The 18,193-nt window shown below is 34.3% G+C and overlaps 1 protein-coding gene and 1 non-coding gene across 3 annotated transcripts in view; both read left to right on the top strand.

Moving 5' to 3' along the window:
- Positions 1–491: 491 nt before the first annotated feature.
- Positions 492–18,193, top strand: part of LOC118196479 (clotting factor B-like) — a 57,681-nt gene continuing 39,979 nt past the window's right edge. The window contains exons 1-2 of one of the 2 annotated variants that reach the window (XM_035367943.2): positions 492–876; positions 11,323–12,358. In XM_035367943.2, the coding sequence (XP_035223834.1) occupies positions 11,332–12,358 (1,027 nt within the window). In that variant the 5' untranslated portion in view covers positions 492–876; positions 11,323–11,331. Of the gene's footprint in view, positions 877–4,594; positions 4,754–11,322; positions 12,359–18,193 lie in introns of those variants that run through there. The other variant, XM_035367942.2, reaches the window with a different exon arrangement.
- Positions 14,755–14,827, top strand: TRNAS-CGA (transfer RNA serine (anticodon CGA)). The gene has a single exon. It is a non-coding gene; the product is annotated as a tRNA-Ser (tRNA).

The following is an 18,193-nucleotide window of genomic DNA, read 5'->3' as shown; positions in this document are numbered from 1 at the left end:
TACCTTATAAATTCACTATAACGGCAATTTGCGTTTTCTAAATTTCGTTTCTTTTCATTTCTTTAAATATATGAAAAAAATATACAAATAGATGAGAAACAAGACTTATTTTGTAAACAAGACTTATTTTTCCAGAGAAAAAATATTGTTTATAATACCCGAGAAATTTCATAACAATAGCAGCTTTCGAAGAATTTGTTGAAAATACGTAGGTTCCAATTGTGAATAGTAATTCTTTTTATTTTCTACAGAATAACAGATGTGCTGTTCGTTTTTCAGTATAAAAAATGGTATTTTTCCCGATGGGGAAAAAAATTCAGCCAGACTATGTATTGTAAAATATGATATCTATTCCCCCATCATGTCTTTCAGGAAGTTAAATAATAGAATATTTATTAGTTTGCTTCGACGTGAGAAGTATCACGCATCCTGTTTCCTGCGATCAAACGAATGTTCCCCAATGACTGCTTCGTTGTCGGAATATCCACAGTTGTGTTTCGAACAGGATGCTGGAGTAACGTGCAAATTTCTCGTGTTTGTATATATAAAAATACTGTGAACATGAAACGTAAAAAAACATCATTGTCCCTTCTCTTCAGAAAAGATTATTCTTACGGTGCTTTAGCGTAAAAAATTGTAGCTATACTTTTAATTATAATTATTTTGTCTGTTAAAAGACTGCGACTGACTTCTGCACTGTTAACTACAACTGCACCGAATGATGCCATTTGATAAAAGAATGTAGGTAAACAAAGACACAATTTCTTTCCGAAGCTAAACAAGTGTTCGAGAAGTATTTATTTCTTTTTAAAATGCGGAAGCTCATCTAAATAGATAACATTGTTACCCTGGAAGAAAATAAATCAAAGAATTAAGGTAAGTATCAAATTATTGTCTTTGTCAGTTAAAATTTCTTTTATTCTGGATGCAAAAGTTTTGTGACCTGTGATAATCTTGATCATGAGTAATTTTGATTCGTATTCTCTAGATATTATTTTTTTTTTTTATTTTCTTTGGCTTTGTCCAAGGCTATGCATAAGGATTGTAATAAAATTACTAAAATATATAAGAAAACAGATTATTGCAGACACAACTAAATATATAAATAGTGAAAATCACATTATGTGAGTCTCGTGGTTAACTAGACATCATCCGAAGCTTCTTAAAGCTCTAGTTAGTTAAGTTTCTAGAGCACTAGTTAATGAAGCAGAAAGATTCGGTTTCTGTAGCCAACTCCGATATCTTCATAATATTAAACGAACAAAAATTTCGTTTAAAATATTGTTTTGTATTTTCAAATTCTAAATCGTGGAAATAAGAAAACTGCTAAATTAAATAAGAGGTCAGAATGTGACATACGGAACTAATTACACAAGCAGTCAAAATAACACTATATGAGATGGTCCCAACTAGACGTCATCCGAAGCTTCTTAACGCTCTGGTTACTTCAGTCTTTAGAGCACCAGTTAATAACGCAGTAAGATTAGGGCTCCGTAGCCGAATCTGAGTTCTTTATAACATTAAACGAATAAAAATTTCATTTTCAAACTTGTTTTGTCTTTTCAGATTCTAAATCTTGGAAACGTAATGAATGTACAAAATTTATAAATCATTTATATATTGGTATCTATACTTTGATCCCTAGACAACTAAGCCTAAAATATTTTATTTATTGTGTTGTGACTTTATAAGGTATTTTACCGGCCTTTTTAGCATGCTTTCGTAGTGTAGCGGTCAGCACGCTCTGCGCGTATTCGAGAAGCCCCTGGTTCGAGTCCCCGCGAATTATTATCTCTCTTGCTTCGAAATAATCCTAATGTCTCTACAGCTTGTTTGAAATCAATATCAGAATAAGTTCTCGAATTTTATAGTGGCGACTGCAAAAATGAATGCTCCGCTGGCATGGTTCTTGCGTGCCTTGCAAATGGCAACAGCACGATTTTATCTAGCTCCTTCCCAATTTCGAAGGAAAAACCAGCCGGGAAAACAGATCTAATAGTTTCTCATCCTTCTGTTCCACTAGAGAAAACTTTAGACTCACTTTGTATTTTAAGTGTAGACATTATACACTTACCTCAAAGACATTATACACTTACATTCAAGCCTTTGCCGGAACTCGAACCCGGAAACAAAAACAGCCAGTATCGTTAAGCTCTATAACCAATCAAAATGTGTTATAAATTCAGAGAGATAAATGTCTTTGTAATAATAAGAACTAAATGTATCTAGAGGATTTCGTGCTTTTAAAATACACTGTAATACCCAAGCGTTTTACATCAAACATCAACATCTATTAAATATCTGGAAAAAAATTTAGTTTTTTTTCCAGTTTATTTGAAGTTGAAAAAAGAATTTAGTCGAAAAAAAATTACAATTTTTTTTAAATACTTTATTGGACTTTATTGCAAATATACATTTTCTTATGAACGTTTAATGAATTTTATCACCCTTATGTTTTATTCCTTCTTTCAATTCTGAGTAATAAAACGAGGAACGTGTGATTTAAAAGCTTGTAAACTCTTGTAGTAGTACTAGGCAGTAGAATCAAGCAAGCTGACTTTGGAGCAATGTTTTATGCCTGAAACTTTGATATGTGCAAATATATTTAAAAAGACATCAAAATATAAAATGTAAAACTACTTAAGCATTAAGTTTTAAAAGACTTCAGTTAGAAGTAAATATTTCACAGGTGTCTCTCTTTGTTCATTACAATATTGCTTATTGTAATCTGAACAAAAATCTTGATTTCGTTATTTTAAATTCAAAATCATTTTTAAAATTCTTCATTAAATTTTGAGCTTTAGTTACAGAAAAAAATAATTTAGTGCACAGCTAATACCATTAAAGTTTAAAACTTTCCTACATTATAAGGTATTTTTTCAGCCTTCTTAACGTGCCTTCCTGGTGTGGTGGTATTGCACGCTGGGCGCGTATCCGGAGTTCCGCGGTTCGATTCCCGGCGAAGGCGTTGCTAATTCTTCCCTTCTCTTGCTTCAAAATTGCTAATATCTCTGCAGTGGCGCCCGAACTAAAAGGATGGTTGATGATAATTCTCCGCACCCAGGATTTGGTGACTGTGTTCCCTAAAAACTCCAGTTGCCCTTTAAAACGGAGGAAGTATATAAGCTATTTCTCCCGCTTTCTTAGCGTGCCTTGGTGTGGTGATCTGCACGCTGGGCGCATATTCCAGAGGTTCGTGGTTCGATTCCCGGCGAAGGCGTTGCTCATTTTTCAATCTCTCTTGCTTCCAAAATAACCTAATAACTCTAGAACATAATTCGAGTATACTTCTGCTAAAAAAGTTCAGAAGAAGGAAAACTAGTCAACAGCTTATAATAATAGTTTCGTAAACCTTATTTTTCCCCTCTTATATAGTTTTCAAAACTTCCACTTATTGTCCTTCGACGTTAAAATACTAGGAAAGTATGCTTAACAAAGATAAGACAATAAAGCCTCGGTTATCGAAGCAAATAATAAATTTATACTTAGTTCAGAGAGATTTCCAGACAAAATCATCATTTTCAACTATTTAACTTACAGTGATAAAGCAAATGAACAGTTATCTTTGTAGGCAGCATGTCTTCAAGAAGAGCTATCTAGAAAAACCTACCTGGTATTTACATAATTATTTATAAGTAGCACGTAGGCCGTGAAGATGGACAATACATTAGACATAAAGGATGAGTTAGTAAAGAATGTTACATGAAATCATTGATCGTGTCCATAGATCATCGTTCATCATCCTCTTCAATTCAACTTGTTTAAATAAAGCAGTTATAATCGATCGATTATTCACTAACTTTTAACTAAGAAACTATATTTAATCGCACTTTATATATTTATACTATATTTAATCGCATTTGGTTGTTATATATTTATATAACTACCAAATGCGATTTCTACAAGTTTTCAGATCAAACGGAAAAACAGTTTTGTTGGCTAAAGTTTCCTAAATTATGTGGACATTAGTACTTTTCTTACTATGTCAAAAAACTGTGTAAAAAGCATCTCATTTGTATTTTTTATAATATTTAAAAAATTATTGCAGGAACTTGTGAAATTTGCATTAAATTTCGTTGCGTAGTTATTGTGTGCAGTAACTTGAGTTGTTTTAAATTAGTTGAAAAATATTATATATTCGTCTACATTTTTTTCGCTTTTGTAAAAGATTCTTGTTATTCTTAACTTTCTCAGCATTTCTAATGCCCCCCCCCCAGCTTACGTACTTGGAACATCACCGCAATGCTTTTAAAAAAAATTTCACCTTTTCATCTCTTACACAAGGTATCCAGAATACCTTAAGAGAAGGGATGGGAGTGAAAACCAGAATGATTGGCTGTAACGCCTTCTATTAACAATGAAGAGAGGAGGTAAGAGATTTTTTCACAAATGCACATCCGGTACATGAAAGCGCGATAGGTGGTACATAAAACGCCTGATACCTACTCCCCCCCTACAACACCTGCCTTGTTAGATGAAAGCCTCTAGAAGTTAGCGGCCAGAGGTCAGGACTTTCCACAAACAAGTAACCTATCTGGAAATTAATCGCTGACGCACGCTATGGAGAACGTGACATTAAATGTCAGATAGAGCTTTCGGAACTCGCCAGCCTTGGAGACGTCATTTAAATTCTAGGCATAGTTACAGTACGGCGCGGCTCTCATGCTCAGCGATGAGATTTTTAAACACAGAATTTTTTAGATTCGGTGGGTGTTGTTACCTCTGGATTTAACACCTGGATTTTGCAAGCAAGGTACAGTAAATTTGAATATTTCCAGTCTTTTTTAATGTATTCGTTGTGTATCAGTGGAGATTTTAATATAAGTTTTCGCATAACTCACGTTAGTAACTTAAATATTATCTTTCTTACGCTGTTAGTTTTCAGCTCTCTGCGTTCTTCAAAAATAGCGTATATTCAAAATGTTCGTATAAAATCATTTATAATCATTGCATAAAATATTTTCCGATGTTTCTGTATATTTTAGTAATATCTAAGAAACTATATTAGGCAGCACTTAATATAGCGTAAATTATTTGTAGACATCGTGCAGAACTATGATATTGTTTAGAGAAAAATGACAAACAGAATTGTACGTTATCTGTATATTCCTAACAGAAACAGTTAACATAGACCTAACAATGCAGACTGCGATACTCTCCCTACCCCACTACCATTATACAGCTCATAAATTTTATAAACATTTGCAACGATATGGTTTTTTTAAAGACAGATCTTCTAAATATATGTCAGAACTGGATATTTTCAAAACCTGTGTACACTCGTGTGCAAAATTTAGAGAATTTGCACATCGTGTCGAATTTTTGAAAGACTGATGGACATGTTGTAATGTTATGAATAAACATTTATAACAGAGAAAGAAACGTACCATGCAAAAATCATTTACCCATGATGATCAGTAAATCTCATAGTGAGGGAAGTTGAAAATCCACATTTGGATATTGAGCTGAAAAGGAGTTTCACATGGAGTATGGTCCCTCTCACAGCTAGAGAGCTCGCCCAGTGTGACGGCATGTCCTTGTGGCAATCAATCATTCCACTTCTGCAGCCAGGTAGTTTTCAACTCTGTGGTGGTTCTCGAAGGGGACGGAGAGATGACTTTCTGAAGAAACTTTTTGGACTTCCTTCAGAAACTGATATCGTCTCCATAGAGTCTTGCTTAGTAGATCAAACTATGGCACAAGGCCAATAACGGTTGTGGTAAAGAAATTATACCCCTTGGTATCAACACCCTCAGGAGGTACTAAAAGTTAAGCATCAAACTAAACTAAATGCAATTAGCTCGATTATATATTCTCAACATGGCATAAGCAGGCATTTAAACTTGTAGCATAAGAAGCAATTACGAGCAATCTTACATAAGGCATAACATCAAGGGCAATCATAGCATAACATAGCATATGCAGGTAATCAGCACATCTTGCAAAATAGGCATACAGTCTTAAGTTAAAATAAGCAATCTAGAAGGCGAGTCGAAGATAAGCAATAAGTTCAGATAGATGTGCAGTCTTTGAAAGTTATGGGGACGGCGAGGTAAAACTGCTCTCATAAGAACGTCTCACGAAGAGCGCTCTGTACGAATCAAGTCAGGGAATTCCGTTGGTCAATATCCTCACTTTTCAAGTAATCGTCGTCAAGCTGAATTCTAAGTGAACAAGCTTTGTCTTCAATTAACAGGAACCTAGGACCACTGTGCCTCTAAAAAGTCGAACATAGAGCTTTAAGATCTCCTCTTTCTGTATTTCATAGCAGTCTGTATTTCATAGCCTTTGTCAAACACATGCAGGGGTGTTCGGCCGTCCAACATAATTGCTTGCCCAAACCATTATACCTCTACCACCTTCCAGGTTTTCTCCAGGTACACCTACGCTGAAAATCAGACTCTAGTATTAATGTATTAAATATATTTAATAAAATTTTGGAGAAAATGGGAATAGAAGGGGAAAATATTCTATGAATTCAGAAAACTCATAAATTCTTATTTATATTTCATAAGGCATTTTGCATATTTTCTTAAACTAATTGCATTCTCATATTGCAGTTAACTGGTTTCACAGTTTTCGGTGCATATTCTGTTTGGAGGAAAAAATTTTTGATTGAAACTAATTGAGTAACAGGTAGTGTATTTGGTGTATGTATTTAATTATGGCAAAGCACTCTAGGGCTATCTGCCTAAGGGAAGGGATGCCTTCGTGGAGGACTTTCTAAGGAAAACTGGCTCGTATACACGTTACACATGGGGAGAACCACGAAAACGCCCATGCAGCCAGCCCGTTCGCGGGATTCGAACCTCGGACCGAACTACCAGTGTTCAGCGACTTTACCGCTCGGCCGCTGGTGGTCCCTGAGTAACAGGTATTTCGCTTTTACGGCTTTCATATGAAATTTTTAACTGCAATCTATAAAGTTATTCGAAGATTCTAAAACATATCCATATTAAATTGTGCTTATTTTTTGTGTTATTTAAACTTATCAATTTGTAAAATCAGCAACTTTTATTTGTATAAATCCAAAGTCTTATTATTTTAACCTTTGCTGTCACTTCTACTTCACCAGAATGTAATTTAGTTAATATGTATAAGAACAGAGTTCTTGAAATTAAGAGAGAACTTTTGGCAGTGATCGCTGACCTTTTCCGAATCAGTTTCATCCACCTCTTAGAATTACCTGAACAGGTTTTAGCCTTTTGCTAGCCCTGTATACTGCCGTGATTAGAGGCTTTGCTGAGGTGAGGGCCTGAGCCAAAGCTTAAGATAGGACATTGCTTTGTAAATCATATACTTAATTGTTTAGGTTTTACTTTGACTCTTACGTTTTGTTAAATCTTTTCAAAAACAGTGATCTATTTTGTACTGATTGAGGTGTGTAGAACGAAATTTAAGTTCTATAAAAAGGTTTATTTAAAACTTATGAACTGTCTGCACGAACTAAAAGTTAGTTTTAAAGTACTGGATTTCGTATACGTTAATCAAGATCTCTACATGGCAGGCCATGTTTTATGAAGAAATGCATATGATTTACATATCGATCAGAAATATTATTGCTTTTAATATCGCATCTATGAAGTTTTACGAATGTTTTCAATTGCTTGTTTAACTGAAGACCTCTTCTTGATCATTTGTACGCGAAAACTCTAAACTTTTCTAACATAGAGCTCCATAGAAAGTCATCAGGAATGGTGAAAAAAAAATAAATAAAATAAATAAAAATAGACAAAATGTTAATGAATAATTAAATAAAATGTTAATAATTTGGACTAACGAAAAATAAATTAATAATAGATTAAAATATGAAAATTAAACCAAAATTAATAAATTAAAATAAAGTGATAAAATTTAAATGAGTTAATTAAACAAATGAAAAGTGAATAAATTCATAGCAGCAAGATATCTAAAAGAAAAGGGTTCTCTGCCCCCCAAAAAAATAAAATAAATGATCAGACATTTGTTTCTCACGCATTTGGTAGAGATAGTCCTACCCATCAGTCATTTAACAGTCTGATCACCCAGAACACTTCACATAGTGCACATCAAAGGACAGTCCTATATTACACTGGCGAGAAGGAGAGAACACCACAAGCAACTAAGGCGATGTAAGGTTCATCCTGAGTTTATAACAGTTATTTAAGTTAAAGCTCCTTTCCTATCACTCCTAATTTCAGCTGACAAATCCTTACCAGAATGAGATTTTAGAATCGCGTCAAATGCAAATGAAAAGGAGTAGCATTTAAGTCGAAGTTCCACCGACTGCGAGAGAGAGAATCAGAGTTTCTGACTAGCGCGTTTGACTTTTAGCCACGTCTCTCTAACCTGTTACTACGCTCGGCCGTATTACGGGCCCTTGATAGTTTCTCTAGCTAATTCGATATTTAGGGGCCTACTAGTTAGCTAAATCTCATTAGTTAGTCATTAGTTAAGTTCTTATTTCTTATATTTTTTAGTTTAAGCACAACTGGAGGCTTTATTGTACGTCCTGAGAAAGGCACCGACTGTACACCTTTAGTTTGAGCAATAAAGGGCAATTAACCCTTCTTGAGTGTGACGTTTCTGTTTCTGGACTTAAGCGATTATTCGCTTAGCAGTTCACTAGGTTCCTCCACACTTAGTTAATAGATAAAAGGGAGGAACACTACAGCGGTATTCAAACTCTTAACATGTTGTTCAAAATTGCAGTGAGTCTCCGCTAATGTCTGTACAGTCGAGAGGAACGATAAAAGTAAGATAATAACTATGTTTACTAATCCTCGTTCAGATAAAATTGCGTCATTCTTTTGGCTTAAAGATGTTTTGACCAGATGAATACAATCCATAAAATCTTCTGTTCTTGATGGGATCTTATTTTGACCAAAAGGATTTCCTCCTCCATTGCTGAAGGTTTCCCATGCATTTTGTTCTTTCCGAGGAAACTGAAACATTCATTAAATTCTAACGCCAATAACAGTTTTACTAAGTACTTAATAAAACATTACGTTAATAACAGTGTTTACTGTGAATATTGCAATTCACCTTATTTGGAGCTTTGGTGCACTCTGGTTGGAATTAGGATTTAACTCAAAAATTGAGATGTTCTAAAATCGTACATCTGCCGGCTAAGATTTCAGGGAAATGCTTCATGTATTAAAATTGATACTAATAGAAAACGGGAGATGTTCAGTACATAACTTAGAACTGATCGTGGCAAAAGACATTCCTTAATATATAAATTCCTTAATATTATAAGCTAATTATTAATTAGTTCCTAGCACTTTGTAGCTGAGACGGTCTCGTTGTTTCCTGCTTTTAAGTTTACTGCCCATGTCTTTCATTTTCAAGTAATTCCTGTTTTCGGAGGAAGATTCAAATCTAAACATGTATTGAATTAAATTCTTTAAAATTCCTCTGTTTCACTTTCAGTCATGCTTCAAATTTCTAAAAAGCATGTTGTATTTAATAATACGCGTTTAATACATTATCATACGGAACTTCTAAATAAGCTCGAAATAAGAATAAGCCAGCATTAAACTAAATGTAAAGTATAAATCAAAATTTATTTTTACCTTAACTAAAACGTAACAATGCATTGCACTAAACTCCATGGTAAACAATTAGCATTCACTACCAGTTAGTATGAAATTGTGATCGCGTGCAGTTAGGGAAAAATTCGTCCGCTTTCACACACTCTAGAAGGAAATGAAGGTGAGAAAAAATTCCGTGTGTCTATGTAAATTATTTTGTCAGCTGGATGCTAAACACTGGATAGTATGTATTGTCCTCTGACGAGGGTTAGAAAAGACATGATAGCACGCAAATCGTTTTGTTTTAAATTTCTGATTCTAATGATTGTATTCATCTAGTCGATTATTTAATGCAAGGCCGTATATGTAGAGTAATTAATTTACTGTACTACTGAATTAAAAAAATAATAATTCTTTTTTTCATAATTTTAAATATCGTAAACATATGGCATCATGCATCGCATGGCTCTAAGATGACACCACTATATCATAAAGTGTTCGCCTTCTCGTTGCAGATAGATTGTGTGCTCTGAAAACGTTAATCACGTAGAATCATCTTGATAAGAGAGAACAGCGGAATTAGAGAATTTCTTTAAAGAAGTGTACATTAACTTCATAGAAAGACTTTAGTTACACTCCTTCTCAGTTAATTTGTAAGTCTATTAGGACCCTCCAAGCGAAAAAACACGAAAAACCGACATGGTATTTGAATTACAGATCTGTTACTGTTGTTGACTAATGCTCACGTGTTTGACTTATAGTCAACTCAAGCCCACGAAATTCCTCATGGCAAGGAGCGCAGGATTACGCCTTTCATTGGCAACAGCCTTGAGAGGTGACAGTGCCACTTTGCTCAGTTTCGTCCCCCAATTTTGATGAAGAGCACCCCGGGGGGTTCACATGTCTCCACCCATCTTCTCGTACCACCAACCTCTCGTCGAGAGGACTCTCGGCTCGCTGCATATTTAGAGTGCTGCACGGACACTATAAATTAACAAACATCCATATCTTCTCCGGGATTCGAATCCGGACCCTTCGGTACGACAGTCAGCAACGTTAACCGGTTGGGCGGCGAATTACAGATCTTTCGGCTGTTAGATAGATAGTCTTAGTACCAAAACACACCAATAGAGCACGCACGGGAGAGCCTGATAGGTCCTTATAAGCTGAATACTCTTCTAAAGTTATTTCCCATTTCTTGCCAGCGGAAAACACTCGAAAACCGATCAGTAGTAAACCATGCAACGTCGGATTATATTTTCTTGTTTAGATTTTAAACTTTTAGCAAATTTCAACTGATTAATAAAATAAAAATTTTAATAAAAACATAAAAGGACAGACATTTGATTATATCGAAATAAAATTGGGAAAACGAGAAGAATTGGCGGCCGGTCATGTGCTGGTCAAATCACATTTTTTTCTTTATTTAATTCATTTCGTTCATTACTTTTTCCCCTCCCAGTGATAACTGAGTGTCTGAGCAAAGTGCAAAAGAAAATTAAGAAAAGTGGTCTTCTCTGAAATGCACGTAGCTCTCTTTTTATTCAAATTAGCAATAAGTAATGATTGAATTTTCTAATTTAATCACATCGTTTGAATCTGCCGTCCGAATAAATTCCCTTTAAATCATTTTGAAATGGTACTTAAGTAAACCTTATTAGTTAAATTTTTTTTTAATTATTTATTTTGTTGACATTATTTTCAAACATATTTTTATCATTTTAAGCTTTTGTTCTAATATTTTTTGTTTAAAGAAAATTTTAACTAAATTATTCATTTGTTGGCAATAAAAATATTTTTCTTCGAGCAGATACCCACAATGGATCGCAAACAACCAAGTCTGTGCATTATTTATCGCTTTGTTCTAATGGCTGTAGTACCATGTTATTTAAATGCTCAGGTACAAGAAGTATGGAGCAATGATTCTGAGGCATCAAATAACTCTTACAGCCCGAGCTCTGAACTTTTATTTAAAAAAGGAACTGAAAATCTTTCCGTTAAAAAACATAGTAAAGCAATAGCAAACACACACCAAGAATCGCTTTACTTTGCCTCAAATGGTGGTTTTCATCATGATAATACAAGTGTGCATTTGTTTGTGAAAGATGATTTGTTTTCCAATGTAAATCAAACTGAGAGACATTCAAACTTGAGCAAACTTCAAGAAAATACTTTCGAAAGCGCTGTTCATAAACCCTGTTCAACAAACTGTATACCAAAAACTCCTCATGACAATGTGATATATGATTTGAAATATTCGAATCTCACCCACAGTGGTAACGGCGTAGAGATACTGAGAAACAACCAAAGCATAAGTTCTGTAAAATTGGCAAGATATGTTGCAAAAACGTTTTTTCACGGTCCTTTCAGAGAGCTGCATCTTAACAGTGAAGATGTAAAAAATTCTGAATCAGAAGCCATCAGCTATCCTACAAAAGCCACCGATTCGTCTAAAATGGACTCTGATATAGCAGACCTTACTTCCTCCCATAATGTTTCAGGACAAAACCATACGAATGATATGAATAATACAAGCAGACGTTTAATGCTTTATGCTAGGTCATTAGATCATACAAGTGAAGTGGCTGAAAGGTCTCTACGCTCCCGTAGGGTCAATCGACGAAATAATTCGACAACTACCAACAAAATGGGAAGGAGTGCTACTCCCAATGTTCAATCAGAGAACCATGTGCCAGTAAATACTTCTGCTTTACATTCTCCTCCATCGACTAGAGTCTCACGTCTACCCGATTTATCTTTACCGCCAGAAACAGAGTCTGATGTGCCGGCGAGTATATCCAGAGAAGAGTTCAATAAGTTTATAGCTGAGATGAAAGCAAGCCGATGTAAGTTAATTTACTTAATCATTCTCAAATACTGATGTTCAATTACATTTTATATTTTCTGTAGGTTTAATGTATACTAATTCATGCTTAATTTTAAAAAAAGTTTGAAAATGGTTATGATGACTAATGTTTTTATACTTATGACAGACGTTGTATGTTAGCCACCTAGATTCATAAGCCCAGAGCCTACTGTCTCATATTTTAGGCTGCCCAAAATTATCTATCATTCCGCGTAATCCTATTTTCCTTCGTGGAAACAATTAACAGGAATGTTAGAAATCCTTGAAAGAATACTAGACACTCTTAATCCTATTCTCGGTTTCACCTTAAGTTCTGATTATCTAGGGCACTGCTTCTCAAATAATAAAATTTTACTTTTCTGATGTTATTACCATACGATACTGTGGTTTTGCCATCAGAAAAGTAAAATTATTTTATTATATCGGGAATGAAGCGGAAACATAAAACAGTGTGCTGAGAATAAAAAGCTGTTTATTATAGCGTACAATGTTCTAAAAAGATACAAGAACCAGGGATCTTAGAATGATGTGAACCAGATGTTAGAATGTTGAAATACGTGAAGTACAGGTGCTGAAGAAGCTAAAGTCGGAAGTGAAACTTATGAAACAGAGATTAAAAGAAATATTTCTCTTTCCCTGTTAAAGAAAAATCAGATAATAAAGTAGACACCGCTGAATATTGCTAATGGAATTAAAATTTGATTTATAAATATTTTATTTGATTTAAATTTCAGAGTGTTTATTAGCTTTCAGATAACAGCTTTACAAAATTCTAAATATAAATCAGAATTACGAGTATTATTATATTTTATAACTATTATTATTAGCTATTTAAGCAGAATTTCAAACATTTTTGCTAATCTTTAACTTGTAAAACTGTTTAAAACTCGTTAAGAACTTATACGCATAATTCGATACACATAATTCGACTTAAGAACGCGTAATTCGATGGTCCTTGGGATCTATGAATGTAGTAACACTCTTTAAGAATACTTTTCAAATATATTCATAGAAATAATAGGCAAAGTATAGTAATCTTACTTTATTTTTGTATATGTATATATTTTATAGTTTCATTACATACAAAGAAGATGCGAAGGCACATAATATTCCCCTACGTAAATAAAGACGCCATTAGGTGAAATGTTACATATATTTTAAAATTTGTTATTTTACATATATTTTAAAAAGATCAGTTCGATTAATAAATCCTTCCCCAAAGCATCTCCTTCCATAGGTGCACAGTCTTTGTTTACTTTCCGTTAATAAAACAATATATCTGTCAGCAAACATCATAATCACGCATATTTGTTTAACAAAGTTATGCGTATTTAGTTCTGTATGAAAGAGCCTAAATTAGTTCCTGTAAATACATTCTGCTTTATTCCTTTTACATATTTACTGAAATCATATGTGGTTAGAAGTTAAGGATTAGTTGAGAATTTGCTTTGCTATTACAAGCTGCAGTAACGCAACAATTAAGCAAGATGATTCCAAATGGAACACACTAAAAATATTGTTACATGCGACTATCCCTTTGAATTATTTAACAACTTGGTATCCAAAATAGTGAACCATTTCGGATGTACTGTCAATTACTGTAGTTTTCAATTATGATCACGGTTTCCCTAAGCTATGTAACGGAAATTATCAGAAACAGTTACTTTCCTGATTGCGTAATTGTAGTTATCTAATGCGTTAAAATGATAATTATATCGTAACCATCTACTGCAATTAAAATTACTTATATTAAAATTTTAATTACAGTTGTATTCATATTGTAATTGTAGATTATGCAATTAATATGTAATTACAATTACACTGTATATGCAATTATATTGAAACTTTAATTAGATTTTACAGTTACTATGTAACTGTAATCGAAAAAGCAATTCCATTGGAACTAATAATAATATAATTACAGTTACAATGTAAGTGCCATTACTTGCTCCAAATAGCAATTGCATTTTGTCCAACTTTGATACACAGCTAGGACATACAAATGTTACAACTTTTGATTTATTATACATCTGTGAGTATTTTGGTTGCAATTTGATGTGATAGTTGTAAATTTTAAATATTTAGGTAATGGTTCTAAGGTATTTCTCTCGCCTTCTTAGCATGCTTTCATGGTGTAGTGGTCAGTACGCTCGACGCGAATTCGAGAGGTCCGTGGTTCGAGTCCCGGCTAGGACATTGTACATTTTTCACGTCTCCTGCTTCCAAAAAATCCTAATGTCTCTAGTGGCTCCCGAACTAAAAAAAAAGGTGATGGATAATGATTCTCCACCACTAGGATTTGGTGACTGGGTCCCCTAATCCTCAGTCGCTATTTTAAAGGGGGAGTATATAAGGTATTTCCCGCCTTCTTAACATGCCTTCGTGGTGTAGTGGTCAGCACGCTCGACGCGAATTCGAGAGGTCCGCGGTTCGAGTTCCGGCGAGGGCACTGCACATTTTTCACGTCTCCTGCTTCCAAAAAATCGTAATGTCTGGTAAGAAATGGTAAGAAAACTTGCAAGCTTTTATTTTAACTAACTTAGATATTTTACTATTTTTGTTCTACTGTAACGTCTATTTTCGTCAACTTCCATCCTAATGCAAATTAATTATAAAGTAGCTTCTACTTTCGAAGTTTTTTAGACGGAAAGCGATTGGCAACACAAGTTGACAGTTACTCTTTTAACTTTCTACTGTTTCAGTTTAACTTATCGTCTGTTAAACGTTTAGTTTGCCTGCTAATCAGATACACGTGTTAATAAACAGTTTTATTTTGACCTTTTAATTTAGTTGCGATCTTTTTGTTGTGAAAGCAGATGAGACCAAAAACTACTCTGACAACCTCTTGCAGTTACTCAAAAGTGAATTCCTACTTTAAAATAATAGTGTATAAAACGTAAATTAAAAGAATAAAATTTATAGCGTAAGAGTTTGTAATCCTATGAAACGAATTTCAGTTACTCTGCATTTTATTTATCAGTATTTCCCAAAACGTCAGAATTTTATTTGCTCGCAATGAATATTTGTTATGAATATTTGTTATATCATCTTCGAAGAAATCAGCAAAACAATGATCGTTTATTTACGTAAATTCCTCACAAGTGTTATCTGTTGCCAGTAATCTCGAATGTGAAATACTGGATATCTGAGGCGACGAAAGATCCACATTCGAATAACTTACAGTTTTGACGTTTCTGTTGCGTTCTTTTTATGCTGTGAAACACAGAATCGTTAAACTTTCATGGAATTTCCTATATGTAAAGTGAATAGAAAATAGTTTTCGAGGTTTTATTAGAAAGTACTCCACAAAGACGCTTCTCATTTTAAGCAGATGGCCCAACAGGTTTTACCGTAGTCTAATAAGTGCAGAATCCAGACATTAAACTTGTTTTCAGTAACGATCAATAAAAAGTAACCAAAGCCAGCGTTAAGTTTATACCGCCCGGTGCAATCTCTGTGATTCCTATATTCTATCAGGTCACGCCTTCCTAAATTCAAAATATTTTGAAGTCCTAAGTTCTGCTGACCAGTGTTCGATACTGATTCTAATACAGTGGACGCTCGTTAATTCGAACTCAAAGGTTCTCAGAAAAGAATTCGAATTAAGATGTTAAGAGAAAATATAACTTTAAAAGTGTATTACTGAAGAAGAAACGTCTCCTAGTATGTATAAATCCAGAAAATATCTTATACTATGCTATCTAAAATTAAACATATTAAAAAGCAATAAAGATTTACCTGAATCATAAAATGAAGCAGAAGATATGCAGTAGAAAGTAAACTAATTAAAACACGAATTACACTTTTGAAAAAAAAAAAAACTGTGAAATGGATGTTTGGCTTTGTTTATTATTATGCCTACATTTTTCAGCCAGCTTCTCGATTTGAGGTAAATATTTCAATTCATTTTCATATATGTAAATAATATTTTAATTCTTTTAACGTTGGTATGATGGTTTTTAATTCGATATTAAATTTACGTAATATTTTAATCCAATTAAACGTTGGCGCAATGTTTTTATAGCGGTGTTTTTATTCTACTTCTGTGCTATATAAAAGTAATAATTTAACCTCACTTTAGTATTTTATACTAGTAGTAAATGTATTTATTTACATTTGCTTGCCATCTTAAACAACGTTTTCACCAAAAAAAATTAATCCATTATTTTTAGATGGCTGACGATTGTGAAAACCGCGCCAACAATTGCGCCAAAGTAAATCGCCAAACATCCGTGCAACCGTCTACCAAAGTAGCACCTTTCATTTTAACAAACATCCAGTAGCATTTGAAATGAAATATACACTCATTTCCAAACGTTAAGTACAAAGATGTAAAATGAAAAAAAAAAAAAATAAATAAATAAATAAATAAAAATAAAAATCAACAAATACTGCTTTAATTGACACAAAATTCGGCAGGAAAGTAGCATACATATTTATGCATAAAACAAAATCAATAATTATATACAGAAATGAAAACAATATTAAATGTTTGTAAGTTATCAGATAATGACATACTGGAGACTTAAAGAGAATTGTGTATAAAGTGAAAATAAACAACATAAAATGAAAAAAAAGGACATTAATAGGGTATGTGATCCCCCCTCATCTGTATACAAAGTTTACACCTTGTGACCATGCTTTCAATTAGGTGGTCAACCACCGCAGAATTAAGCAATCGCCATTCTTATTGTAGAGCAGTTTCCAGCTCAATAAGAGTGGCTGGAGGTGGGAAACATGAAGATAACGAGAAGAAACGTGAAACGAGAGTGTCCCAAAGATTTTCAATGGAATTAAGGTCGGGTGAATATGCTGGCCACACCATACGCGCAATCTCTTCACTCTCCAGGTAGTCATCGACGATGTCAGCTCTATGGGGAAGTGCGTTATCGTCCATTCAAACAAAAGTAGGGCCAACTGCTGCAGCGTACAATCTCACAATGGGTTCTAGGACTTCATCTCGATTCCGGACAGCCGTCAAAGAACCCCGTTTAAAGACATGCAGGTCGGGGCGGTATCTTAAGGAAATCCCTGCCCACACCATAATGCTTCCGCCTCGGAATGCGTGATGTTCAGTGATGTTTTGGGACTGATTGCGTGATCAATAATTATATACAGAAATGAAAACAATATTAAATGTTTGTAAGTTATCAGATAATGACATACTGGAGACTTAAAGAGAATTGTGTATAAAGTGAAAATAAACAACATAAAATGAAAAAAAGGGACATTAATAGGGTATGTGATCTTCCCTCATCTGTATACAAAGTTTACACCTTGTGACCATGCTTTCAATTAGGTGGTCAACCACCGCAGAATTAAGCAATCGCCATTCTTATTGTAGAGCAGTTTCCAGCTCAATAAGAGTGGCTGGAGGTGGGAAACATGAAGATAACGAGAAGAAACGTGAAACGAGAGTGTCCCAAAGATTTTCAATGGAATTAAGGTCGGGTGAATATGCTGGCCACACCATACGCGCAATCTCTTCACTCTCCAGGTAGTCATCGACGATGTCAGCTCTATGGGGAAGTGCGTTATCGTCCATTCAAACAAAAGTAGGGCCAACTGCTGCAGCGTACAATCTCACAATGGGTTCTAGGACTTCATCTCGATTCCGGACAGCCGTCAAAGAACCCCGTTTAAAGACGTGCAGGTCGGGGCGGTATCTTAAGGAAATCCCTGCCCACACCATAATGCTTCCGCCTCGGAATGCGTGATGTTCAGTGATGTTTTGGGACTGATTGCGTGATCGTTGTTCACGCCATATCTTTATAGACTTGTCATCTGGCTCCAGAGCAAATCTTGACTCATCAGT

This window comes from Stegodyphus dumicola, chromosome 7 (genome assembly GCF_044657685.1).
Source record: "Stegodyphus dumicola isolate Sdum_Otavi_A_Nest chromosome 7, ASM4465768v1".
Classification (NCBI taxonomy): Eukaryota; Metazoa; Arthropoda; class Arachnida; order Araneae; family Eresidae; genus Stegodyphus; species Stegodyphus dumicola.
The sequence above is the reverse complement of the archived record's forward strand: the minus strand, read 5'-3'. Positions and strand labels throughout refer to the sequence as shown.